General features: G+C 44.5%; 1 protein-coding gene across 6 annotated transcripts in view; it reads left to right on the top strand.

Moving 5' to 3' along the window:
- Positions 1 to 27,405, top strand: part of TMEM184B (transmembrane protein 184B) — a 44,262-nt gene that overhangs the window by 2,599 nt on the left and 14,258 nt on the right. For 2 of the 6 annotated variants that reach the window (XM_043490543.1, XM_043490538.1), the window contains 3 exons: positions 13,865 to 13,989; positions 16,162 to 16,421; positions 23,019 to 23,184. In XM_043490543.1, the coding sequence (XP_043346478.1) occupies positions 16,221 to 16,421; positions 23,019 to 23,184 (367 nt within the window). In that variant the 5' untranslated portion in view covers positions 13,865 to 13,989; positions 16,162 to 16,220. Of the gene's footprint in view, positions 1 to 1,736; positions 1,837 to 13,864; positions 13,990 to 16,161; positions 16,422 to 23,018; positions 23,185 to 27,405 lie in introns of those variants that run through there. The other 4 variants (XM_038383875.2, XM_038383894.2, XM_038383902.2 and 1 more) reach the window with 3 other exon arrangements.

The raw sequence follows: 27,405 nt of genomic DNA, 5'->3' as shown, positions 1-27,405 counted from the left end.
AAAGCTCTTGCTAGTGACAGAATGGCTGGTAGGAGAAATGAATTTTATTTTGCATTTTTATTGCTATTTAGCACAGCTTAGTTCAGGATGCCACAGTGCTAGGTGCTGCACAAACACATAGCAAGGAAGAAAGTCCCTGCCCAGAAGAGTATACAGTCTAAATACACAAGACTGGTGAGAGTGAGTATCCCCATTTACAGATGGGGAACTAAGGTACAGCAGGGTAAGGGCTTGTCTAGATGAATAGTTAGTGCATGGCAAGCTGGGGTGTAAATCTACATCATGCTGGCCTGCCATGCAGTGACTGACTGTATGAACCCTGCTGCTGAACACTAAAAGTTCTCTAGTGCGCTTTGATCTACTCCAATTTCCATAGGCAGCTTGTGAAAATATTTTTTGGTGGAGGCTTCCTGCCTACACTCACCCACAGTGGCAGCTCCTGTCCCGCAGGGCTGGGTCCAGCTCCCCCTTTCAACCCATTGGCTCTCACTGCCCGCAAGTTTGAAAGAGCCTAACAGTGTCCCTTGACATGCAATTTGCATGCAGGCAGGACCCCTCCCCAGCAATATCCCACCCACCCTGTCCCTTTCCTGGTCCTGGTGGTGAATGTGGGGCCTCAGATTTCCTCTCTTCCCCTGGGACTCTTGCCTTGTCACAGCAAACCTCATCCCAGTCCTCAACAGGGGACTCTACTCCATGCCAACCCCCAATTGCTCTTCTTTGACCCCGCCCCCCCAGGATCCCATTGCATAGGTCTCTCTGGTTCACCTGCTGCGGCTCCCTAGACACCACAGTTCCTCTTCCTCATGGTCTGATCCAGACACTGCTCCTGAGCCTCCCTGCCAGGCAGAGCCTTCTGCAAATGGCACTCTTGAAACTTCAAATGGGGAGTAGCAAACAGGGAAATTGCTTGGGGACCCATGAAGCTAAGCTGCTCAGGCTTTCAGCTTCAGCCCCAGGTGGCAGGGCCTCAGGCTTCAGCCCCCATGCAGTGAGGTTTTGGCTTTCTGCCCTGGGCCCCGGTGAGTCTGATGCTGACCCTGCTTCATGGGCCCCCTGAACCCTGCTCGCAGACCCCCAGGGTGCCACGGACCCCTAGTTGAGAACCACTGCCCCAGCCTACTCTGCCCCCTTCCTGACTCTGGCATCACCAGATGTGGGACATCGTCGGCCAACCTGGGTGGGTCAGAAAATGGCAAGGCAGAGATTGATTGGGGAGGGCTGAGCTGCCTCTAGCCATAACCACCCTCTGCCTGTGCACATTTCGAAGTGGAGTAGAGCAAAGCGTACTCCAGAGCCTTTAGTGCATGGCAGCAAGGTCCACACTGACAGTGCACAGCAGACTAGTGTGAGGAAGATTTATACCCCAGCTTGCTGCAATTAGTTCTTTGTACAGAGAAACCCTAAGTGACTTGCCCAGGATCACATAGGAAGTCTGTGGCAGAGCAGAGAATTAAACTCAGGTGTTCCAAGTCTCTGGTCAGTGCCTTAACCCACAACCCTATCCTTGTAATGGTTATATACTGAAGTCAGGTAAGGCAAGCATTCTCACATGTGTCAGTTATGCAGGAATCTACTGTGGCTGCTTCTCAAATGTCTTTCAAGTAATTAAGACTAGACTGAGCACTGGAGAATGTGCTGCATGGAACAATTAGGTGGGGGGGGGGCTAAAATGACAATAGGCCTTTTCCCACCTACCTGTGATTTTTAAGGAATCTGTTTCATTTAAAGTTAGGACATTTAACTGCTGAGTGTGAAGCTGCTGGAATGAGAATCAGTACCTCCAAATCAGAGATCTTGGTCCTCTCTCGGAAGAAAGTGGACTGTTCTCTCCAGGTGAGTGGGGAGCAGCTGCCCTTAGTGGAAGAGTTCAAGAATCTAAGGGTCTTGTTCACAAGTGGTCGGGAGTGGGAGATTGACTGGCGAAATGGTGCAGTGGCAGCAATGATGCGGGCACTGTACTGATCTGTGGTGGTAAAGTGGAAGCTCTCAGCCAAAGCTCTCTGTTGACAGGCCAGTCTATGTCCCTATCCTCACCTGTGGTCATGAACTTTGAGTAATGACTGAAAGGATGAGATTGCAGGTACAAATGGTGGAAATGAGGTTTCTCCACAGAGTGGCTGGGCTTATTCTCCAAGACAGGGTGAGGGGCTCAGCTGTTTGAGAAAGTCTGGAGTAGAACCCGTATTTCTCCAGATTGAGAGGTGGTGGTTCCGGTACCTGACAAGGAGGCTTCTTTTGGAACTCTACCGGGCATGTCCTACTGGGAGAAGGCCCTGAGGCTGACCCAGGACACGCGAGAGGGATTATATCTCCCAGCTGGCCTGAGAACCCCCAGGAGGAGCTGGAACCTGTTGCGGACGTAAGGGAGGTCTGTTTCTTCCAACTCTCCATGCTGTTGCCGCGACCCTCACCAGGAAAAGCGGCATGACGAAGGCGACCTTTCAAAAAGTGAAATGTGAATGCTGCTTTTCCACTCCCGCTGCCCTTCACCTCCTTTCTGATTGCTCTGTGAATGTTTCATAGCACTGAGGAAACTGAGGCTATGAAGCATTACCTATTTCTCTTGTCTGAGGCTTCAGGTTGGTCTGTGCAAGCATGGATTACATAGTATCCCCTCACTGAGTAATTGTACTTTGTTGCTGTGCTATAGAATAGGGGTGGCCAAACTTACTGAGCCTTTAAGCCACATACAACAGTCTTCAAAAGTTCAAAAGCCAGGGTGTGTTGCTGGGGCTTGGAGCTTCAGCCCCGTGGGAGGCGCCTGATGGGCCTCAGGGCTTCAGCCCTGCTCTAGCTGAAGCCCCAAGCCCTGGCAGGTGCACCCTGCGGGGCAGAAGCCCCTACCTCACCACCCCGTTGCAAGGCAGAGGTCCCAAGCTCACCCCCACCCCCCGCTCCCCACCTGGTACGTGGAGAATGTGGGGAGCGCCGAGAGCTGAACTTTAACAGTAAAAGAGTCACATGTGGCTTGGGAGCCACAGTTTGGCCACTCCTGCTATAGTAGCTTCCTTGTGCATATGAACACCACTAACTACTCTTGTAACGAAGCTTCTGTGTGTAATTGTACATGGAGGTTTAGAAACTAAAGCTTCTTTGCCTTTTGAGGGCTATGGTGACTGTACTCCGATATCAGCCTCTGAAGATCTGGGTGTTCTAGGGAGTAGTGTTCTACTGTCTTGCCCACCCATTGGTTTTACCTTTTGTGTTGACTTTAGGTGCTACATCTCATCCCTCTTTCTTCTCTCATGACCCCTGTGCTGGAAGAGCAGCTTTCTGCCAAAGGACGTGGTTAAAGTAATCTGAAACTGATTATAGTCATAACATAGTTTAAACAAAATATTTAGCTAAAATAGCCATTAAAACATAACAGCAGTTGTGACTAAAAACCATCACTTAGTAAAGCTTTTCCAGTGATAGTCTAAAAATTGGGAGGGAGAGATTGAGGCCCATATCTAGATGCTGCATGTTCCACCCCTGAAGGTCATTGCAGCATGAACTCAATCAGTTTAAGCAATGATAGTGGGACTTCTGAAAAGTGAGCAGTGTTTCATAACACCCACCAGTATCAGTTGGGATGAGGTTCAAGGAGAAGATCTTAGTTATATCTAGGTCTTTCACTATTTAAAAACCAACTGGATGTTTTTGTTTTTGTTTTTTATTATAGTGCAAGTGAAGTGGCTGAGTAGGCAACGGAGCAACCTGTATCCAGGGATGATGCATTAGGCAGACAAGTCCCTGAGAACTCACTGCAGCTGGGCATGACAATGCCTTTTTAACCCCTGAGGTGCATAATTTACAGGAAACTTGAAAGGGAGAATAACTAACACATTCTGCCTGCAGCATCCAATGTTCTTTAAGCCACACAATGGGTGGTGTTGAATTTTTATTCCCCCCCCCCCGTCTCTCACCCCACCACACACACACATGCACTCAAGGCTGTCACTCAGTAGTGACAGCATCAATATTTGAGGGATCAGGAGTGTGGTATGTAAGACATGGGAGGTAGTTGTCCCACTCTGCTTGGCACTGGTGAGGCTTCAGTGGAGTACTATGTCCAGTTCTGAGTGCCACATTTTAGGAAAGATGTGAGCAAATTGCAGAGACTCCAGAGGAGAGCAACAAAAATGATAAAAGGTTTAGAAAACTTGACCTGTGAGGAAAGGTTAAAAAAACTGGGCACATTTAGTCTTGAAAAGAAGACTGAGGCAGGGAACTCGATAGGTCTTCAGATATGTTAAGAGCTATTATAAAGAGGACAGGATCACTTGTTCTTCATATTCACAGAAGGTATTACTAGAAGCAGTTGGCTTAATATTAATCAGAGTGGATAAAAATCAATCTTTTTATTGTTTAAATTGTAATTTTTTCTGTTTTAAAAGTTAACCTGTTTAAAATGAATAAAAATGAGGAGGGAGGGAATGAGTTCTGTTAGTTTTTAAAGTTTGAAGGATAGCCTAAGTAATTTTGGAGACTGTCTCATTTTCAAGAGAGATAGACAAGTAGGAACTTAAACTCCAGACAGTTTCACTTAAGCATATATGAAAATTTTCCCATGATGACCTGAAATCAGTTTAATTCATGGACTACAGTTAATCCCTGTGTTCCTTTAATAAATCATTTATTTGTAAATGTGGAACATGTTTTGATAAGAGAAGTGTATATAGCCAAAACATTTAAGGTTGTTTCATTTAATAAAAATAAACAAATTAAATACTGTAACATATAATATTTAATTAAATTCCAGTTATGTTCCTAGTGCAGCTTGACACAAATCATGAGCAAAAATTATCTAGTAAATAAGCAATACATCATTCACTATTTTCTAACATACTAAAATGTACCATTAATAAGAATCTGAAAATATTAAGCTATACGTTTATTTAAGCAATTATATTTAGTTAACCCTTCGAGATAGCAAAAGGATCTACAAAATATAGTTAAAAGGCTCTATTTAGTGTAAATCAACATGTTTTAATGGTTATATCAACAAATGAAAATGCACCTTTCTTAGAAAATGAGTACAAATAGAAAAGTTTATTACAATTGATTTTAATTTGAGGCTTGCCTCTTGGTGATTTAAATCAATCCACCCTGGCAATAAGGGAGAGGTAGGTTAAATATTAGGAAAAACTTTCCAGCTGAAAGGTTAGGTAAGTATTGGAAGAGGTTACCAAGGGAGATTGTGAAATCTTTGTCACTGGAGGTTTTTAAGAACAAGTTAGACAAATACCTGTCAGGGATGGTCTAGGTTTACTTGGTCCTGCTTCAGCATGTGGGGGTGAGAAAGGGGAAGGTGGAGTAGATGACCTTTCTATGATTAGCCAGCAGGAACTGCTGAATAATAGAGGGTGACCAAGAGCAGGGAGTGATGGTGTCATTGTCTCGACTTCCTGATTCCAAGCTAAAGAGACTCCCCTCCTACTGGGGATGTTGTTCTTGTAGCATCCCCACCTGGATTTGGTGGCAAAGGGCAGTCTTCACAGTTTAGGAATGAATGAATAATTGCAGTGTGTTGTCTAGAGTTGCAGTAAAGCCTTAGGATGTTGGTCAGCCCCTTCTCCTTCTTAAGGACTGATGCCCCCCGCTCCACTTGTGGGGTTTTAAAAACTTGAAATTAGTACCGTTTGAAGCTGCTGAGTTGATTGCTCAAGAGTCTACAGTAGCAGTTGTCTGTTTATCTGCAGCACAGGCAAAGCTACGCCCAAGTTGCCTCCAGCCAGTGTACCTCAAATGGCTCTGGATGAACCATTTCCTATGACAGATGAGGCAGGTGTTTCTGACTCCCTGGCTTATCCAGTCCTTGTTGCCTCTGTATGCCTTTGTCAACAAGGGTATAAGTTAATGCTAATTGTGAGGGTTGTTTAGACATAGAATCATAGAATATCAGGGTTGGAAGGGACCCCAGAAGGTCATCTAGTCCAACCCCCTGCTCAAAGCAGGACCAAGTCCCAGTTAAATCATCCTAGCCAGGGCTTTGTCAAGCCTGACCTTAAAAACCTCTAAGGAAGGAGATTCTACCACCTCCCTAGGTAACGCATTCCAGTGTTTCACCACCCTCTTAGTGAAAAAGTTTTTCCTAATATCCAATCTAAACCTCCCCCATTGCAACTTGAGACCATTACTCCTCGTTCTGTCATCTGCTACCATTGAGAACAGTCTAGAGCCATCCTCTTTGAAACCCCCTTTCAGGTAGTTGAAAGCAGCTATCAAATCCCCCCTCATTCTTCTCTTCTGCAGACTAAACAATCCCAGCTCCCTCAGCCTCTCCTCATAAGTCATGTGCTCTAGACCCCTAATCATTTTTGCTGCCCTTCGCTGTACTCTTTCCAATTTATCCACATCCTTCTTGTAGTGTGGGGCCCAAAACTGGACACAGTACTCCAGATGAGGCCTCACCAGTGTCGAATAGAGGGGAACGATCACGTCCCTCGATCTGCTCGCTATGCCCCTACTTATACATCCCAAAATGCCATTGGCCTTCTTGGCAACAAGGGCACACTGCTGACTCATATCCAGAGTCCACACATGTGGCCACCTGCCCTGTTACTTTTGCTCAGACTATCAAATGGCAATAACTTTAGGCTGAAATTTTCAAATTTGACTGCCTAAAGTTAGTCACTTAAATTCCTGTTTAGGTGCATACATCAAAGGGGGTCTGATCAGGCACCTATGTTTGAAAATGTTGAACTTATTTTTTTTTAAATGTCTTCCTGTCCTAGCATATAGTTTCTGTGGCTAGCAAATGGATTATTATTATTTAAGTCTGGCATAGTGGGGGATGAGGAATTGCTTTGGAATATATTACTATAACTGTTGGTGTCTGTCAGCTTGAAAAACAATATCTTTGACTTTTTCACAGATCTGCAACCTCTCTAGTCTCCCGTGCTGTGGCTGGCAGGAAAGATTAAATTGCTTCTAGCCACGCAGACAGCACAAGTAGTCCTGGGAAGGAGGGGTTGGGCCTAGGACTTTTTGTTGAATGGTTGGCCCACTGGTGCTGTCTTTCTCTGTTTTCCTTGTTGAGATATGAGAATAGCTTCTGCCTTCAAGAGTTGTTCTGTTTTTGAACATCTAAACTTAAGTATTTAAAGGATGACATTCTACAGTGATGGGCCACTGGCTTATCTTTTAACTAGCTAAAGTGTCACAGACACACCTAGCCTTGTTCATCTCTAACGGGAAAGAACTCCCCGTCTAAGAGCCCAGTGAGTCCTGATTCTGCTATTAGAAACTTGCATCAATTATAATACAGTTTGATCTTTTTCATTGTTCTTGATCAAGTGAGGGAGAGACGGGGGAGGGGGGAACAGGACTGAAGAAATTGGAAGAGCCCAGTGTTCCTGGGAATTACCGAGTGGATGTACTCTTTTCTTGAGGACTTTAGGCCAACAGGGCTCAACCACCTCACATGCTGAATTAAAAATAACGATGATTTTATGATCAGTAATAATGTTTGAAGCTATGTGTGCTAAGAAAAGGTATTTGAATTTATTTGTAAGCATGTTTATAGTGCATATCACTGTAGTATCTGAGCACCTTTGCATCAGGGAATCTCATGCTACAGAAGTCGGAAGGGGTGTTCTTGCCCCTGTTCTCCTCCATGTACATCACTACACAGTTGACTAGGTGCATAATGAGGTGTCCAGCTTGTTCTGAGGCATCAGATGCTGTTTGATAAAATGATGGCTGGATCTCATATGGCAGATCCTGTGTGGCAATTGGAGTAAACGCCTGCTCTAGTATGAAAAAGTTACTGCCTTGTGCAACTTGATGTGTGGCTGCCACTAGTTGCGTGCTACTGAACGGTTTCACTTTTGATAGTGCACTGGCCTGTTTAAATGTGATTGACCATTTTATTCAACCCTCTCCCCGGTCCCTTTATCTTGCTTCTCAGAAATGAATGGGAGCAAGGTGGAAGGGGATATCATACAAGTGAAAGCAAAATCTGGATTAAAAGTTCCTGTCACATCTTTTGTTTGTGAGAATTTGGAAAAATTGAACAGAAACCTCCAGTCATGTTTTGTAAATTCTCATTTCAAACACCACCCTCTTGAATTCACTCTTCCCACCTGCTATCATGGAACCTCCACTTTGTTGTCTCCTTGTGGGCGGGGGGGGGGGGGAACGGACGACAGGACTGGAGTGTATATGTGGGTTGGGGCTGGGGGGATATCCGCACCACACAAATGTGGTTTTTATCCTGTTTGAAAACAGGGACTGGAAGGCTGGGGGAATATTCCCCCTTCCTCCTCCTCTTGTTTCCTGTCACTTCCAAAAAAGGGACTGGTTGTGGGATGCTGACCTATTATAATGTGGGTCAGTCCACCAAAAAAAAAAGGCAGGGAGGGAGACAACAGAAATTAATAGAGCAGAAAAAACTCTGTGGGAGGATGAGAGTGCGGCTTCGGATAAAAGGGATTTATTGTTGATCCTGAGTTTCTGAAGTGAGAGTAGTGGGAGCTCTTTTTCAGGATGACTTTGTGTATTTGATTAGTAATAAGTGGGGGGAGATTAATAGCAGAAAGAGTAATTGAGGTAGGACCAATAGGATGAGCATGGGGGGGGAACTTTGGTGTGTTAGGTGGAGGGAGGTAGGATTTGCTTGTTCTGAGTTTAAGATTAATTGAAATTAGGAAAGAAATTGTCACTTTGTGGAAGATTAAATTGTTTGTGTACAATGTACTTGGTTTATGTGCATAACCATGGGATCATCCCGTGAATGTGCACTTAGTGGGAATAATGCCACTACCTGAAGTCTGGCATTTAGAGGACTGAACAGTTGTATGTTCTCTCTGCTTAGGTTAAGGTTTTGCTCATTTATCTCACCCTTGCAGAAAAAATGCTCATGTTCCAACCATGTTTTTTCTGTCTTTTGTTTTACTGCATGCATTGATAGCTGTTTAGAAAGGAAATGATGAATGGACAGAATCTCATGAGAATTCAGACTGTTCAGTCCTCCAGAGTGCTAACCATGTAAAAAGCCACATTTGGACATCTATTTGTTATGCAGTTAGGAACCACAGAATTCTTACATGTTTATGTAAGTTATGTATTTAAGTACATATGCTTGGGTGGAGTTCAGTGTGTGTGTGTGTGTGTGTGTGTGTGTGTGTGTGTGTGTGTGTGTGTGTGTGTGTGTGTGTGTGTGTGTGTGTGTGTGTGTGTGTGTGAGAGAGAATTTTTCGACACCTGTGAATTCCAAAGTATGTGTAATAGATCATGTGGTATGAGTCTTATTGGCCTGAGGTTCGAATGGCTTTATTTCTTGTGAGTGGTGAATCAATGAGTGAGTTACATGGGTCATCCCAATCAAACTTTTGTACTATGCGATCAAGTAGTCTGTGTAGATCATATATTTAACTGACACTGTTTTAGAGCGTTTTAAGTATTATTATTGAGACTGTCTTGTATCTCACCAATTGTAAAGCCAGGTGCTTTTGTTGTGAGTCCAATTCTACAGGTCTCAGAAGGAGAAAAATTAAAACTAGTAAAGTTTAAAACTCTTGATTTCTTTGATTGCTGCTATCTATTTGGCTGACTCTGGGCTTGTCTACAGGGAACATCTGGTCAGCCTAGATCTATTACAGGAGTGGGAGGGTAAGGTTCTCTGGCCTGTAATGTGCAGGAAGTCAGACAAGATGATCATTGTGGTCCCTCCTGACCTTTGAAGTCTGAGGGTGAACCTACAGTGTACCAGCTTGCCTTGCAGTAAACGTCCCATGTAGACACTGCCACTGCTCAGTGAAAGTCCCAGACGTTACTGCCTGGCAAGCAGGTATATTATAGATTCACACCTTGGTTAGCAACACAGGAACTTGCCATGTAGACAAGCTCTCTGCCTATGAAATGTACACACAGCTAGTTTGTACTAAAAACTCCTCTTGTTGTTATGTTTTCCTCCCTCGTTCCGGTCTGCTCATTTGTCCGTTCCACTGATTATGTCTTGTCTTTTTAAAGTGTAAGCTGTTTGGGCCAAAGACTGTCATTTACTCTGTATTTGTACAGTACCTAGCACAATGAGGCCCTGATACCCGTGGGCAACTCTAGGCAACTACTATAATGAAAATAAAAAAAACAAAAACAAAAAAAATTTAAGTAATTTTTAGAAGTTCATTATTTTTATATAAATCTTTTTAAATTCCAAATTTTGAGGACCATCCAGAGGTAAAAGTGGATTTGTGTGACCCATTGGCAGGGCAGATTAAAAAAAAATTTTTTTAAATCTGTTTAAAATGAAATCTGAATATAAAATACATTAAGGCTAAATGTAATCTCTTGAAACATTTAAATTTTTAAAATGCTGAATCCATAAGCCTTTATCAAAAAAGGAGTTAAAGGCTGTTTTTCTGTATAAAGAAAGAATCAGGGGAGGGATGCAACTAACTTTTGAGGTCAAGCATTATAAATTTGGCACAGTAGGTCATGTTATGTATTAAGGGCTCGTTTTGTTTAATAAAAATAAATGTATGCTGTTGTGTTTAATTAAATTCTAGCTACCATCCTAATGCAACTTGACACAAATCACAAGCAAAAAATGATCTAGTAAATAAGCAATGTATCATTCACCATTTTTTAACATACTAAAATGTGCAATTAATAAGAATCTGAAAATATTAAGCTATGAAATTGCTCAAATGCGTATCTTTAATGTACCCTCCTAGGTAGCAGAAAGGTGTATCAATTCTTGGGTAAAAGCTATATTTAACTGTAAATCAACATGTTTTAACGGTTATATCAACTAATGAGAATGCACCTTTTAAGGTAACTGAAGTACAAATGGAAAAGTTGACTTAAATCATCAATTTTAATCAAGGCTTTCCACTTGATAATTTTTTAAATCAGTGATTTAAAATCACCCTGATGTAAATCAATTGACCCTCCCCATTGGGAAGCTGTAAAGCACCCTTTTCCAGTGGTATAAAGCTCTGTTTTAGGTTAATTGCAAGAATTCAGACGTTGGACTGAGTATTGTCTCTCCTGGGTCTCTGACAAGGGTAATTTTAGGGAGAAATCCCACTAGTTGGCATGGGAAGGAAACCTTTTTTGTAGCAGGTGAATTTAAACAAATTAAATGTGATGGTGGTTTGAAGCTGCTTAGAAGTTTGGAATACTGTGAAGATGGATTAGTGGGCAGAGGACAGGTGCATGAGAAGTTCCGTTTGTTCCCTCAACATCACCACGGGTGTTTGTGTGTATTCTCAGACATGCCCAAATTTATAATATGGGCAAGATTAAAATGTGGAATTTGACCCACAAGGAATCCCATACGGAGTTTCCAGGATAATAATATTGATGGGGTGGGAGTATCTTGTTAGATCAAGTTTCACTTGCTGGAAGGAGGCTTAGCTGATACATTACCTTTTCAGCCTAGCTTTGAATATCGCTCCTTGAGGGGAAGTGCTTAAACCTTAGCTGAGACTATCTATTTTAAACACACAGATTGCATTTGCAGTTGGCAAAGAACCACATAATTCCCTGTTCCTTTTCCTAATTACTTCAGGGGCAAAGTTAGCTCTCCATGGTGATCAAAATACAGCTACTCTTGGTACAAACTGTGTCCAGTTCAGAGCAGGGCAAATGTGACATAGATACTTACAAGGACAGAGTTAAGTTCTGCAGGACCCTGTGAACGCCTGGTTGGCTTGAGGAAGTCTGCTGGATGATGTGTGTCTGAGCTCAGATTCCTCCTTCCTGTTGCACTTGTTTTGCTAGGCTGCTGCACCAGAAGTGTGCTTTGTGTAATGAATGCCCCTTTTAGTTAACTGTTTTGAATTCTAAACTTGCATGTGGGGAAAGATGCTGCTTTGATGGTGTTAGAGTGAAGGTCCCCCCTGTTTCCAGAAGTGGTATGGGATTGACAGTAGCAAAGCATATATGTTCCTAAGACCTGACATGTTATACTAGGATTTTACATCAGGATATTATGGGAACAGGTAGTTTTACCTCATTGTAGTCAGTCAAAGTTAAACCTTGAGCAACAAAAATGATAAAAGGTTTAAAAAAAAAAAACTACACACAGACCTATTTAAAAAAAAACAACAACAAAAAACCTGGGCATGTTTAGTCTTGAGAAAACAAGACTGAGGCAGGGGGACCTGATGAGTCTTCAACTACATTGAGGGATACTATAAAGACCACAGGGATCAGTTGTTCTCCCTGTCTACTAAAGGCAGGACAAGAATTAATGGACTTAAAGCTTTCTTGCTGCAGATTAGGTTAGATATTAGGAAAAACTTTGATTATAAAAGCAGGTAAGCTTTGGAACATGCTTCCAAGGGAGGTTGTGGAATTGCCATTACTGGAGCTTTTTAAGAACAAATTGGACAAACACCTGACAGGGATGGTCTAGGTTTACTTGGTTCTACCTCAGCACAGGGGGCTGGATTTGATCACCTCCCAAGATCCCTTCTACCCCTACATTTACTTACTTACACACACCTGGGATTTACCTTGGTTAGCTGCATGCAGGTAAAACTACACTGCATTGTTTCCAGTAGGATTTTACAGCAAGATTGATGCAAACCCACTTTTCCTATAGTGAAGGCATAGCCAGATATTCCCAACTGACTTCATGTAGATGTTAGATAACTTCAGCCACTACCAATATAGTTTGTATCTAAACTAGTGCATAAGTGAAATGGTTCCTATCCCATTGTAAAGAATAAATTAATGGGTAGAGGGCAATGGCGTCCAGGAGAGAACATCCTATTCCTTCCCCCCATCCCTCCCTCCCTTGTGCTGCTTGAGAGATTCCCTAGATAGTTACGTGGCAGTGAGTCTCATAGCAGTTGTCTAAAGAATCCTATATGAGGGTTAGGAATTATAGATTACATCCCTGTAAGACTGAGGCCCACACACCCACCTAGATGAATTCTTGATAAAGAAATGGGATTTTCCATTTACCAGGAAATGTACATATTTTTCTATAGTGTTCATCACACATTGTATTGCAAAAAGACACTTTCCAGGGAGAGCGTAGCTGTGAATTGAAAATGTAGAAATTTTTAAGGTGATATTTAAAGAGGGGACGTGACTGAGGCAGGAAATGCGGGAGAATTCCTGATAGGTGGACCAGAATATGCAAGAGCAGATTTGCCCCCCTTCACCCCAGGGGGATTGAGAGTTACAGGAGGATGGGCAGAGAAGAGGAGAAGACTGAGCAGATTTCGGAAGTAGTTCCAAAATTGAGATTACCCCCTCGTGTATACATTACAATTAAGTCTTGAATTACATGATCACCCCCTACTTCTCAAACACAATGTAATCAATTTTTGCTACAAGCAAAGATGTACATGTCAGACTGATGTCGTTTTCTCATTCTTTTCTATTCATGCTAATGTCATTGTAACAATCCTCTATACATTTACCAAGTTACAGGATAAACTTCTTCCCTCTAAATTATGTATTCTGTTAATTTTTCAAGATCCATAAGCTATGCTTTCTTCTCAACCAGCAGCACAGCCTTCCTTTGGTGCATTTCAGTAAAGAGAAAGTTAGCTGTGAAGCTAGTTTACCCGCAAGTGTGTGACCTACATATGCTATCAACATTGTACTATTTCTTAATCTGTAGTCAGTTCTCAAATTTACTGCACACTTTTTATATAAAGTCATATAAATGACTTTCCTGGACTGTAGTCTACACAGTAGACCACACTACTCCAAAATGTTTCATGTGTTTAAAGCTGTAGGGAAAAAAAGGATTACAAAATGCAATTTGAAAAATAGTAGCTAATCATAATTAGACTGCTGTAATGTATAATCACAAGGGGGCAGTATTAAGATTGCACATACAGCCTCAACTTGAGCATTTTCCTGACTTTTGAGTGCTTAGCTATACAACCTTTATATTCTGTTATAATAGGAAATTTGAGGGAAAAATCTCAGTTCTCTTCCCCCTTACGGGGGGGGCGGGTAGGAGGGAAGAGAAATCAAACGGAGAATTTTCACTTTCCAGGCCTTTGAACTTTTGCTGGCTTGCAAAAAATTGTAAGAAGTGTGTTGCAGATCACAGAATTTACAGTTTGGTTAGATAATAGAGACCCCTGCCCCCATTCCTGCATGCCACAAGGTCCACAATGGAGAGCCAGTCCCATGCCCTTTAGGAGGGCTGTAGGTTGGAAGGGTGCTTAGCGTCTTCCTCATCTGCAGAGCCCGTGAGGTGCATTGGAACAAGGATCTCTACTTCACAACTTATGAGGTCCACAGACCCTCCCTCAACACTTGCATGGCTTAAGGTTTGCAGGGGTGGCAGCAGTTCTTATTGTGGTCCTAGATCATTTTGCAATTGTCCTTTTATACTAGGTGAATGTCTGAACTTCCACACTGCGGCTAACACAAGCTCAGCTGTGTCAGCATTAGCAATGTTGGAATCCCTAGCATGGATGTGGTTAAGGCTGCCAATATGGTTTTTAGTATCAATATGATTATACTTGATCCCTGCAGGAGACATGGGGCTTTTAAAAGGGGGGGGGGGCACGCAATTAAAACCTTATCTGTACTAGGATTCCCAGTGTTGCTAATACTGGTGCAGCTGCATCAGTGTTAACTAGGGTAGGAATTTTTTGGTACAAGTTTCCTAGCATAGACTGCACTAGTGTGCAGGAACCCTCTTTCAACCCCTTCACATCTTACAAGATCTGCAGAAGTACTTCCCCCGAACCCCCTCAGCCATGATATTGCAAATCTGTAGGGACAGATGGGACTTTTCACAGAGTTAACCATGGATGCATTTGCTGTGATCCCTTTCTAGATAGGCACCTTATGAGCTTTGTAGAAATATCTATTGCTTGTCTTAATATGGGCTTATCAAAGGCTTAGAACACTGTCAAATCGAAACCAGTTTCCTCCAGAATCAGCAATGGCCCTGCTGCTTAATGAGGACAGCTTCCATTCAAGTTTGTGTTCAAACCTTTGGCTATTTTTTCCTGCAGGGTTGTTTGAACAACAAGTAACAAGGATTTATTTATTTTTTAATAAATGGGAAAAGTGTTCTCATGCTCAAAAATAGCTGAACTGTTTCCCCCCCCCCCTTTTTTTTTTAAATATGGAGACACCCTTGGCAGAGACCAAGCATAGAAAATTTCAGCCCAAAAGGGGAATGTGTCAGAAAAAGTGCAGCAACTGGAAGAAGGGGAAAAAAAATTTCTAGCCCTTCTGCAGATCCATGTACTACGTTTTCTTCTCAGCCAGTGGTCGGTGCATTTCATTAGAGAGATTAATAAATTAAAGTTCCTGCAAATGTCGGTGACCTATATTCATGAATAAATTAAAAGGAACCCAGCTATTTCCCCCAATTTACCTTGTTTTCCTTTTCCTTTAAAAGTAACAGGTAGAATTACTGCCATAGGTTACATCAGGAACATTTTTCAGAGTAGCAGCCGTGTTAGTCTGTATTCGCAAAAAGAAAAGGAGTACTTGTGGCACCTTAGAGACTTTAGATAAGCTTTCGAAAGCTTATGCTCTAATAAATTTGTTAGTCTCTAAGGTGCCACAAGTACTATCAGGAACATTATTGGTCACACATGCAAGCCTCTGATTCGGAAGCAGTGTGGCCTTAGCAATGTGACCCTAGGAGTATGTGCATTTGGCATGTGTACACACACCCCAGGTGGTGTTGGTAATTAATAAAAGGACACTTGCCTTTGGAGTTGGTGCTGAACAAGTTCCCCTCTGCATTACTATGTGTTGGGCTGCTTGTGGTGCTGTTTCAGATGTAAATCTAAGGCTCTGACCATTCAGTGTAAAAGGACTCAGACACTCTCTAAAGGGTGGGTGTTAAACTGGGGAGTCCCGGCCACATTCCAATCTGGGTAATTTAAATTCTGCCTACCTGAATTCCTCTGTAGTGCCAGATGGATGCAGTATTCTTCACTTCCTCCTAAAAAGCAGTTTAGGCAGGAGGGTGGTGGTGTTTGTGCTGTTAAATAACTGCTGGGTTTCACCCTAGCGGTGGCTGTGTTTCACAGATGGGCGAGAGTGATCCTTGTGTCCTTACCCAACCACCTCACAGGGTGCTATGAATCCTTAACCAAGTTCTATTTGGACAGCATTCTAAAATTCCACATGAAAAGCATAGTATAAATGCAGAATGTTCTTACCTTTGTGGCCATTTGGTTGAGATTAATCTGCCTTTTTGTATCTCCCCTTTGGGTTTGACAGGGCTCAGCTTGGAGGTGGCTCTGTATTAACCCAGGTGGAACCGCTTCCCAAAAGGCACAATGATAGTGGTGACTGGAGTCATGTCAGCGGCCGAGCTGGGTTCCACTGCCACCACCCCAGTTGCAGCACCAAACTTCTCCTGGATGTCTGAGGACGGCAGCCCCACAGCTATGGAGCAGCCGATATTCCTAATGACCACTGCTGCTCAGGCCATCTCAGGTTTCTTTGTGTGGACAGCTTTGCTCATCACCTGCCATCAGGTAAGAATCTCTTGGTGTTTGATCCCTATAACTGTCTACCCCCCCTCTCCCAAACTGGGTGAATACACATGGTGTGAGGGGTGTCTCTGCCAGCTGTGTGGGTTTGTTAGAATCCTTTCTGCTGTTGTCACTGGCTCAGCTTATGACTTTCTCACCCCTCCACTTTGAGGAGTTGCGGTGTGAGCTAATCTTGCATCTTGGCAAGGGGTAGGGTGACCAGATGTCCCAGTTTTATAGGGACAGTCCTGATTTTTAGGGTCTTTTTCTTATATAGGCTCCTATTACCCTCCACCCCTAACTTTTCACACTTGCTGTCTGGTCACCCTAGCAAGTTATTCACCACCTATAACTCAATAAAGGGAGCTGTGCTCAGTACTGCACAGAACTGTACCAAGGGAATGTTTGAGGGGTTCTTTTGGTTCAGGTGGATCCAGGAGTTTGGTAGAAGGGCAGTACGAGTTGTGGAGAGGTCTACTCCTTGTTGCTTAATGATCAGCTCTGTTCCCTGAGAGTAGGCTAATATATAGAGAGGAAGCATCAAGAGAAACAGAACTTCACCTCCCTGGAAAGGAGCAGTGTTTGTGGAAGAGAAACATGCGAGTCTGAGGCTTGGTGCAAGATTGTAGTGGCCAGCTAGCTGCCTACACAATGTTGCATCTTCCCCTTTGTCTTCAGGCTTGTAATAATCAAACTTTGCCTAGCAAGGAGCCCCAGAGTACTGGCAGGTGAGGAGAGGGAGGGCATTATAAAGGATCAAGCACCTTTCTGCCTGGCTCTCATTAGCAGAGGCACAAGGGGATAGCTGTATCAGGTAAGGCCATTAGCCCATTCAGTCTGGTATCCTGCCTTTGGCAGCAGCTAATACCTGTTGTCACAGTTACTGGGCTAGCTGCAAATCTGTCCCCGTTCTGGTCTCTGAGTGCACACCTTCAAGCCTTACCCCTCCCGGAGAGGAATTCTGCAACTCTCCTGCTCTTAGGAGAAAGGTTGTCCCTACCATTATAGCCTAGGGGGTCTGATGGAATTCTGGCACCTGCAGTTCTTCACTTGGAGAGTCTGTGACTAGTCAGCTTCTTAAAGCAAAAGTATTGTTTAGTTTTAAATTCTTTTTTCTGTTAGAGAACAAGGATTTAAGCAGTCTTCATGCATGTCTTACCTACTGGCCTGCCACCCCCTGAAGGCCACCCAGGCAGGCCTAACTTCTTCAGACACCTACAGCAGTTTTTCAGGGGAAACAGACTAAGATGCCTGACAAAATCCTCCCCTCTTGAGTGTTCCTTTTTAAACCTCCAGAGTCCTATCAATCTTCTGTGTTTCACTGGCTTGAATCAGGAGAGGAAAAAGGCCTGTTTTATATGGCTACCTGGAGAGGAGCCAAAATCTTCAAAGCAAGTAGCCCTGGCATTATCCCTTCACACTTCAACTGTTTGCAGAGAAGTGGCTTATCCCAAGCTGCTGTTTTCCTTCCTGCCTGTTTTTCTGACAGTCTCTATTGTGTTAAACCAATATAATCACACAGAAAACACCCTAATTACCAGACCACCATATGGTCTTCATAAGTTATTACAGAGCTGCTCCAAATCCATCACACCTGTTCTTTCAGAGGCATGTGAACACCCACCTCCGCCTCAATAATACACATGACCTTTTGAGTAGTGCTATAAGTGGAGGTGGGGGCATGTGATAGTGGGCTCTACACACCACTGGATACTGCCACCTCCTGGCATTTCTGGAGGTTAGCTCAGTCAGGCCCTTCCAGCAATTACACCCCCATCCATTTCTCCTCTGCAGCTCCTCTCTCACTCCCAGGAGCCCCAGCTGTCCTCTTCCTGACTCAGCCCTCCAGTCAGGTCATGATTGTGGTTTCCCCTCTAGAGCGGGAGGGGTGCACCAAAGGTTCCTGCTTTTTAGCAGGCTTAGGCAGTCTTCTGCCTCACAGTGCCACTACTGCAGTGGCCCACTCTACTCCAGGTTCCTGCTCAGGGACCCTCTACCCAGCAGCCAAAGTCCATTCCCTGAGCCACTTCTGTATCTCCTTGTCCTCTCCACTCCTCTGTGTTTGGCAGTCTCTTCACTTTCTCCTCCCAGGGAGTAACTGTAGGCAACTCATCTCTGCAGCTACTCAAACACATCTCCCAGGGAGTAACTGCAGCCTGCTGCCCCTTCTGTCTCCATTTTCTTGTCTTTTGTAAGAACGCTGCCTGTTTCTCGCAGGTGAGCTTCTCTCTAATTAGCTGCCTCCAGCCTAATGCTCCCCCCTCCTTTGCTGCCTAATTAGCTGATTGGGTCCAACTCAGCTCTTTTGCAGGGCCAGTGTGGGGTGCACATCACATCACAGGGCAGGATATGTAGGTGATGAGATTGTGCCATGATTTATGAGGCTTAATCACCTTTTATTCTTAGCTGGCCATCTTGTAGTTATGTCAGCTGTTAGTTCATTAAATGATCAGCCATTTATTGTTTTAAATCATCCAGCCTGCAGTGCCTGCCTTGACGACCTTCTGTGCCAGTGAATTCCACTAGCTGAATTCTGCTACGGAAAGGAGTAGCAGGAAATGTTTGTTTTGCTTTTTCTCCTTTTCTTTCTGGGGGCAACGCCTGGCCACCCTATCTCATCCAGTATTCTCTGGGTGCCAGCACATGTCCAATCCAACATCCTTTTCTCTAATGTCATCATCATGTGGACTGTAACACAGTGGGAAATACATGCCCTGAAATGTATTAACCTGTGTTCCATACCTCTGTGTTGTTGGATTCCAGAGAGCTGAGTAGGAGTTGGAAAATGACAGTGTATTGCAGAGGCAAATAGTCTAGGGAGGTTTGAAAAGAGATTAGTCACTGATGAATAAGAGTAACACCTGTAGTGCCACTAGCTTAGGGAACATTAAGTACTATCATCCTCTTGCTTCAGGGTGCGCATTGATCACCTGCTGGGAATAGGGAAAAATTCTTCCGGTATAGCATTGCACAGCTAGGGTTTTCTGCTGTTCTCTACCACAGCGGTTCTCAAACTTTTTAGCAACCCGAGGAACCCTATTTGGATTAAAAAAAATTTGAGGACCCCAGCGCCTCCCTCCCACTCAGCCCTTGCCATGCCCCCTTCCCTGAGGCCCCAGCCCTTCTTTGGGGCCCCACCCCCCCTCACTCCATCGCCCCTCCTTCTGTCTCTCGCTCTCCCCCACTCTCAATCACTTTCACCAGGCTGGGGCAGAGGGTTGGGGTACAGGAGCGGGTGCAGTCTCTGGGAGGGAATTTGGGTGTGGGCTGTGGGAGAGAGTTTGGGTGTAGGAGGGGATGCGGGCTCTGGGAGGGAGTTTGGGTGCGGGAGAGGGTGGCAGGGGTGGGCTCTGGGAGGGAGTTTGGGTTCAGGAGGGTGGGAGGGGTGCAGGCTCTGGGTGGGAGTTTGGGTGCGGGCTCTGGGCTGGGGCAGGGGGTTGGGGTGCAGGAGGAGGTGAGGGGTATGTGCTCCGGCCAGATGGCGCTTACCTCAGGGCAACTCCTGAAAGCCACCAAACATCTCTCTGGCAGAGGCTCCTAGGTGGGCGGGAGGTCAAGGGGTCTCCGCGCGCTGCCCTGCCCGCAGGCACCATCCCCGCAGCTCCCATTGGCCGCAATTCCTGGCCAAGGGGAGCTGCAGAGTTGGCACTCGGGGCGGGGGCAGTGTGCAAAGACCCCTTGGCCCACAGGGATGTGCCAGCCATTTCCGGGAGTGTCACAGAACTGGGGCAGGTAGGGAGCCTGCCTTAGCCCTGCTGCGCCACTGGACTTTTAGCATGCAGGAGGCACTGGGAGGGATCAGGAGGAGTGGAGGGAGGGGAAGGAGTTGATCAGTGAGGCCCGCGGACCCCCTGGGGTACCCTCAGGGACCCCCAGTTTGAGAAATACTGCTCTTCAGAATCCAGTGTTGCTAAATGTGAGAGGCAGGGGACTGGATTAAATGTGGCATTGGTCTGTCATATGGCATTCCCTGTCTGATGTGCTCTTGTGATTGTGCACACAGTGAAAGGCTCTAGGGACATCCCTGTAACTCTTAGAGGGAAATCTGGAGTCACTTGAATTGTAACACTCAGTATCCCTGGGGGTGGGTAGGTATTATGTATTATTTGTATTATCATAGTGCGTAGGAGCCCCAGCCCTGGACCAGGACCCCACTGTGCCAGGTGCTGTGCAAACACAGCACAAAGAGATGCTCCCTGCCCCAAGGAGCTGACAATCTAAGTATAAGATGAGAGACGGGAGTACAAAAAACAATGAGACAATGTTGGTCAGTATGACAGGCAGTGGTTTTAGCACACCAGCTGCCTCACCATCAAGTATTTTATAGGTGTCATAGCAGAGGAGAGTTTTGAGGAAGAATTTAAAGGTGGATAACAAGGTAGCTTTGTGAATGTTCATGGGCAGCTTCTGCCAAGTGTGAGAGGCACAGAGCACGAAGGTGCTTGTTTCAGAATTTAACAAGTGGGGGCCGGAGGCTGGAGGTGAGAGCTGACCTTTTGATACTGAATGAGAGATGATAGGTGGGGTGGAGTTAGGTCATAAAGAGCCTCAAAAGTGAATACAAATAGCTTATGTTTGATATCGTAGAAAAGAGGGAGCCAGTGAAGGGATTCAAGGAGAGAGATGATGAGCTAGGAAAATGATCTTTGCAGCAGCATTCTGAATGGATGAATGGGGAAGATTACATTTGTCAAGGCCAGAGAAAAGGATGTTGCAGTAATTGAGATATGAGATGATGAGAATGTGGAGGAGTTTTAGCCATGTGGACAGATAGGAAAGGCCGTATCTGAGATGTTATGCAGAAAGAATCTGCGTGATTTAGAAATAGCGTGAATGTGAGGGTGTTGGTCTGAGTCAAAGATGACAGACACCCAAGTTATGGGCAGCATGGTAGTGGTGTCTGCAGTCATCCAAAAAGGAGGTAGCAAGGAGGGATTGGGGATGAAGATGAAGAACTCTCTTTTAGCCCTGTTGAGTTTGAACTGGCAGTTAGACATCCATGAGGAGAGGTCAGAGAGAGAGGCTGAGATTTTTGATTGGACAGAAGGAGACAGGTCTGGAGTAGAGCTGCATGAAAGTGGTAGTTCAGTTTGAGTTTGCGGGTGAGATTGCTTATAGACAAGGTGTAAAGAGCGAAGAGATGGGAACAAGGACAAAGTCCTGTGGAACCCTCACAGAAAGCTGGAAGGAGGGATGAGGAGGAGACATTGAAGGAGCAATTAGAGAGGTCGGAGGAGAACCAGGAGAGGACAGTCATGGGGGCCAAAGAAGGGACATGATTTCAAGAAGAGTGTGGTTGACTGTGTTGAAGGTGCCTGACAGGTCAAGGAGAATGAGGATGCATTTTGAGCTTTGGCTAGGTCATTAAAAACTTTGGTGAGATCAGTTTCAGTTAAGTGCAAGGGGTGGGAGCCACACTGGAGAGGGTGTGATATGGAATGGGAGAAGAGGAATTTGAAGGAGTGTAACTGGATTGTAAGAAGAAAAAATCACGCCGGTTGGTTGTGTGTGGTCTGGTTTTTGTTGTTTAAATTAAAACAACATGTAAAAGACTTTGCCTCTGGAGAACATGTTCCCTGCTGGTTCAACCAAACCTGTATCCATTGACCATCTGGACATGCTGTCAGGCCTCTTTCTTTATGCAGGCTTTTGCCTGGAGTCCTTTAATTGTCCTGGCCATTAAGGAAGGTTGATTGTGTATTTCAAGTTGACAAATTCAGTGTTCCCCGGTGTGTATTTTTTGGTAAAGGTCAACTTTGTTTTAGAAGATGGATATTCTGGGGGAGAAATTTTTTAAGGGTGTGACAGTTTAATTTTGAGATGTTAATGAGCCCCCTGTATTTTGGAGGGAGTGGGTAGGATTGTGACATCATAGTTGTCTCAGCCCGTGTTCCTGGTGAGTAGAGAATTTACAGTTCTATTGGTTATCAGGCTGCACACGTTTTATGACTTTATTGCTCAGAAGAGAGTCCAATTTCAGAGCTGTGAAATATACTGCTCTGGTCGGAGGGCAAGAGGCTGGCATTTTATGGCTTTACTGTTAAAGCAGTAGTATGACTCTTGCCAGCAGGCAGTGGGGTTTGGGGCTTATCCATCTACTTAAAACATATATGAAGGAGTTCTTTCATGGAAAAGTCATGGGAAAATATATAAAACTGCTCTGAGGAAGGAGGGCCTTAACCATGGTGACAGCCTGATGTCTCAGTTCTATGTGGCTGAGGAAAAGAGGAGGTTGCAGGGTTGGGAATCTTAAGTGCCTGAAAGGAGATAGCAGAGTCTTGGGATGGACTATCTGGGAATTAAGTATGAACAAGAGAACATGAGGCCACACTTGGTAGTAATTAGCAAAAAATAATAAAAATGAATTTAATCCCATCTCATTAGAAACTGGACTGCAGCTCCCAATTCACTTCACACAGGCCACTGCGAGTGACCATAAGAAAGAAACAATTTTTTATTCCTGCCATAATAAGGCTGCGTTAGATCACCTGCTCCAGTGAGGAGTTCTGTGTTCCATTCTCGGTCCCCCATTGCCATCCAGTCCCACCCTTTCCTCTGTTTGATTGTCATTGATCCTGTTCTCCATCTTCCCCCATTCAGATCTACATGCATCTGCGCTGTTACAGCTGCCCCAATGAGCAGCGCTACATTGTCCGGATCCTCTTCATTGTGCCCATTTACGCCTTCGACTCATGGCTCAGCCTCCTTTTCTTCACCAATGACCAGTACTATGTTTACTTTGGCACTGTCCGGGACTGCTACGAAGGTAAGGCGGGGATTGCGGAGCATGGGGGCTTTCTGTTGCAGGCTGGAGTGCAGGGACTGGTCCTGCATGTGGACAGGAAGTGTGGAGGGCGTACCTCTGTCATATGGCTATGATTTGTACTGATATTGAACTAGATCCATGGTTTGAAGCCTGGCTTAGTGACTGGGGAACAATGTCTTCTGTCCTCCTGGCTGCTATAGGAGTGGCAGGGTATATTGGGATTCCCCTAGGATATGGTTTAGAAAGACACACAGCTTCTGAAGAAAAGGAGTACTTGTGGCACCTTAGAGACTAACAAATTTATTCGAGCATAAGCTTTCGTGAGCTACAGCTCACTTCATCGGATGCATTTGGTGGAAAAAACAGAGGAGAGATTTATATACACACACACAGAGAACATGAAACAATGGGTTTATCATACACACTGTAAGGAGAGTGATCACTTAAGATAAGCCATCACCAACAGCAGGGGGGGGAAAGGAGGAAAACCTTTCATGGTGACAAGCAGGTAGGCTAATTCCAGCAGTTAACAAGAATATCAGAGGAACAGTGGGGGGTGGGGTGGGAGGGAGAAATACCATGGGGAAATAGTTTTACTTTGTGTAATGACTCATCCATTCCCAGTCTCTATTCAAGCCTAAGTTAATTGTATCCAGTTTGCAAATTAATTCCAATTCAGCAGTCTCTCGTTGGAGTCTGTTTTTGAAGCTTTTTTGTTGAAGTATAGCCACTCTTAGGTCTGTGATCGAGTGACCAGAGAGATTGAAGTGTTCTCCAACTGGTTTTTGAATGTTATAATTCTTGACGTCTGATTTGTGTCCATTCATTCTTTTACGTAGAGACTGTCCAGTTTGGCCAATGTACATGGCAGAGGGGCATTGCAACAAAGCCCGTTGCCAACTCTGTCCACATATCTGTTCAGGGGATACCATCATAGGGCCTAATCACATCAGCCACACTATCAGAGGCTCGTTCACCTGCGCATCTACCAACGTGATATATGCCATCATGTGCCAGCAATGCCCCTCTGCCATGTACATTGGCCAAACTGGACAGTCTCTACGTAAAAGAATGAATGGACACAAATCAGACGTCAAGAATTATAACATTCAAAAACCAGTTGGAGAACACTTCAATCTCTCTGGTCACTCGATCACAGACCTAAGAGTGGCTATACTTCAACAAAAAGCTTCAAAAACAGACTCCAACGAGAGACTGCTGAATTGGAATTAATTTGCAAACTGGATACAATTAACTTAGGCTTGAATAGAGACTGGGAATGGATGAGTCATTACACAAAGTAAAACTATTTCCCCATGGTATTTCTCCCTCCCACCCCACCCCTCACTGTTCCTCTGATATTCTTGTTAACTGCTGGAATTAGCCTACCTTGCTTGTCACCATGAAAGGTTTTCCTCCTTTCCCCCCCCTGCTGTTGGTGATGGCTTATCTTAAGTGATCACTCTCCTTACAGTGTGTATGATAAACCCATTGTTTCATGTTCTCTGTGTGTGTGGATATAAATCTCTCCTCTGTTTTTTCCACCAAATGCATCCGATGAAGTGAGCTGTAGCTCACGAAAGCTTATGCTCTAATAAATTTGTTAGTCTCTAAGGTGCCACAAGTACTCCTTTTCTTTTTGCGAATACAGACTAACACGGCTGCTACTCTGAAGCTTCTGAAGAGATTTTCTCACGTGGCAGACTTGTATTCTTTCTTTCAAAGGAGGTGTAAAGATAAAGGTCTGAATGCCCATCCTTGTTAAAGGTCCCAAAGGTCTCCCAAACACCCGAGCAGACTTCAGGCAGGCCAATTGTATTCTGCCCCTCCTCATGTGGCCCCTAAATCCCCATGGCAGTTTCTGTTGGCAATGTTACTTACTCTCTTCCCATCCTGTAACTGTTTGTATCGTTTCCCTGGCACAGAATGGCTGCTGCATTCCACTACAGTCGCCACTGTGGTCCAGTGGTATGTGAGAGAGCTGGAATGTGCTTTGGGATTCTACTGGCAGAAAGGAGTGAGGATTAATATCAGTTATTTATTGCACTTTTCTAAGGATGTGGCCCACCTGGCTAACAAAGGAAAACTCACCCTTGGGGCATATGAGAAAGAAACATTCAGTCTCTGAAATAAACACTTCTCCTAAAATCTGCCCCCTCACCCCATTCAAAAAAGGAGCCTCTCCCCCCTGCCCCCAACAGCATCCTGGGAGAGGCTGTACTCTGTGGCAGAATATCCTGTTGGATCACTATTTGTGTGTGTGTGTGTGTGTGTGTGTGTGTCCTGACTAAACTGCTCCTTGTTTGTAGGGTTTGTTGTTAGTGAGACCTGTGTTTCTGGGAGAGAGGCCCCTGTGTGTGTCAACAAGTTAATCTGCTCAAGGGACTAGTGACAATGCACTGAGATGCAATAGCAGATGGCAAACTCATGCACACAATCCAGAGGCCACTTTTTCTCTCCCCTGCTCTCCCTGTGTTTGTGTGTAAAGGCCTAGCAGGAAGCCTGCTGCTCTGAGAAACTCCTCTCCTAGCAACGGCTATTATCCCCTCCGCCTTGCCTAGGGAGTTTGCAAACATCACAACATCTGCTCAAGGGGTCAGCCTGCGTTCTAAAGTTCACCCACTTGTTGTGCTGTGTGGAGGTGCGTCCCTTGCCTCCGTCTGTTCTCTAAACAATTTCAAAACTATGCCTAGGAAAAGCAGGAGATTGGAGAGGACGGAAGGGATATCTTTCTCGCTTTCAGTGGAGATTTTTACTCTTGGGGAATAGCTCCACTTGAAAACAATAAAAATAGTAATGAATAAAAAAATCCATCACTAAACTTGAAATCTGTGTTGTACCAATCATGGGTGGTTCTCTGTGGTGTGTCTTTCGGCGGGTGGGGTATATACTTTTTTGGTCCTGCTCTTTTATCCTGCCTGCACACACATGAAATCTGGGACCTCAGTCTGTGACATAAGAGTTTTTTGTGTTCTTTTGTGGTATGTGTGATAAGCACTTTTGATGACAAAGGTGAATATGAGCTAGGAGCGGAAGCGCTGTTATTCTAGCGCAGCCATCTTTAATAATTGGCACTTGTTTCTTTTGGGGAAGGTAGAGGGAGAGTGGGGGCAAATGTCCCCATTCTTCTCCCTCCGATTTAATCTCCTGCCCAGTGCTGTTGGATGGGCAGCTGGTGTTGCAATGACCACATCGGAGAGTAGTGGAGGGCACCACTGGAGAACAATATGAGAAGCTAAGCTTCTCCTCCCCCAGCAGCTGAGAGCTGCCTCCATAGGCCTAAAGTTAAGGAAGATGCAGGAAGTTTGCAGACCAGGTAATTTACCACAGGTTTTTTTAATAAATGTTTTTTGTGTTGTGTCTTTTTAATTGATTATTTCATTGATAACCAATACCCCAAATCATTACAGAAATATAGTCAATGGGCCTGTTCAATAACCAGGATTACAGGTGGAATACAAGTTTGCCTTATTGTATAAATAGAAGCAGGTAGACCATGGCCATTTATGTATTATTCTGTTATGCTAGAAATGTCTGGAAGTGCTTCTGTTGTGTCTAATCCTTTTGTTAGATCTTTGGGGGGTGTTTCCTCATGGGATTGTGTGTCCTTTTGTGTAAGGGCATAGTTGGGTGATTACAAGGGCCCAGAGGAGGTAAAAGTTCACAAGCTGTCTCCGATCATGAATGTCTTTTCAAGTGGAATAACCTCCTTGATGTCTGGTATCCAGCTCCTTGCTGAAGACAGATTCTTGGCTTTATGCATTTGATTTTGTTTTGTTCTTGTCTTGAAATTCCCTGGGTACGGTGTCTCTCTCCTGAGATTATTATTTGTTCAGGGCAAGTTGATGTTACCGTAATACAGTCAGGATATTGGCCCCATTGTGCTAGGTGCTGTACAAACATAGAGTAGGACAGACCCTGCCCCAGGGAGCTCACAGTCTAATTTAAATCAGGATACAAGAGTGGCTGTAACAGCAGGAGAGAGGTGGGAGGACTAGAATAAGGAAATGAGAACAGGTTAACATAGGCTAGCCATGTGCATTGCTAAATGCTTGTCATGTATTTATTTACTACATTATCTATGTAATTTTGGGATGCATCAATTAGAAGTAACGGAAGAGGAGAAGGACCTTGGAGTATTGGTTGATCATAGGATGACTATGAGCTGCCAATGTGATATGGCTGTGAAAAAAGCTAATGCGGTTTTGGGATGCATCAGGA

Source organism: Dermochelys coriacea, chromosome 1, assembly GCF_009764565.3.
Source record: "Dermochelys coriacea isolate rDerCor1 chromosome 1, rDerCor1.pri.v4, whole genome shotgun sequence".
Taxonomy (NCBI): Eukaryota; Metazoa; Chordata; order Testudines; family Dermochelyidae; genus Dermochelys; species Dermochelys coriacea.
This window is presented reverse-complemented; position numbering and strand designations above follow the sequence as displayed.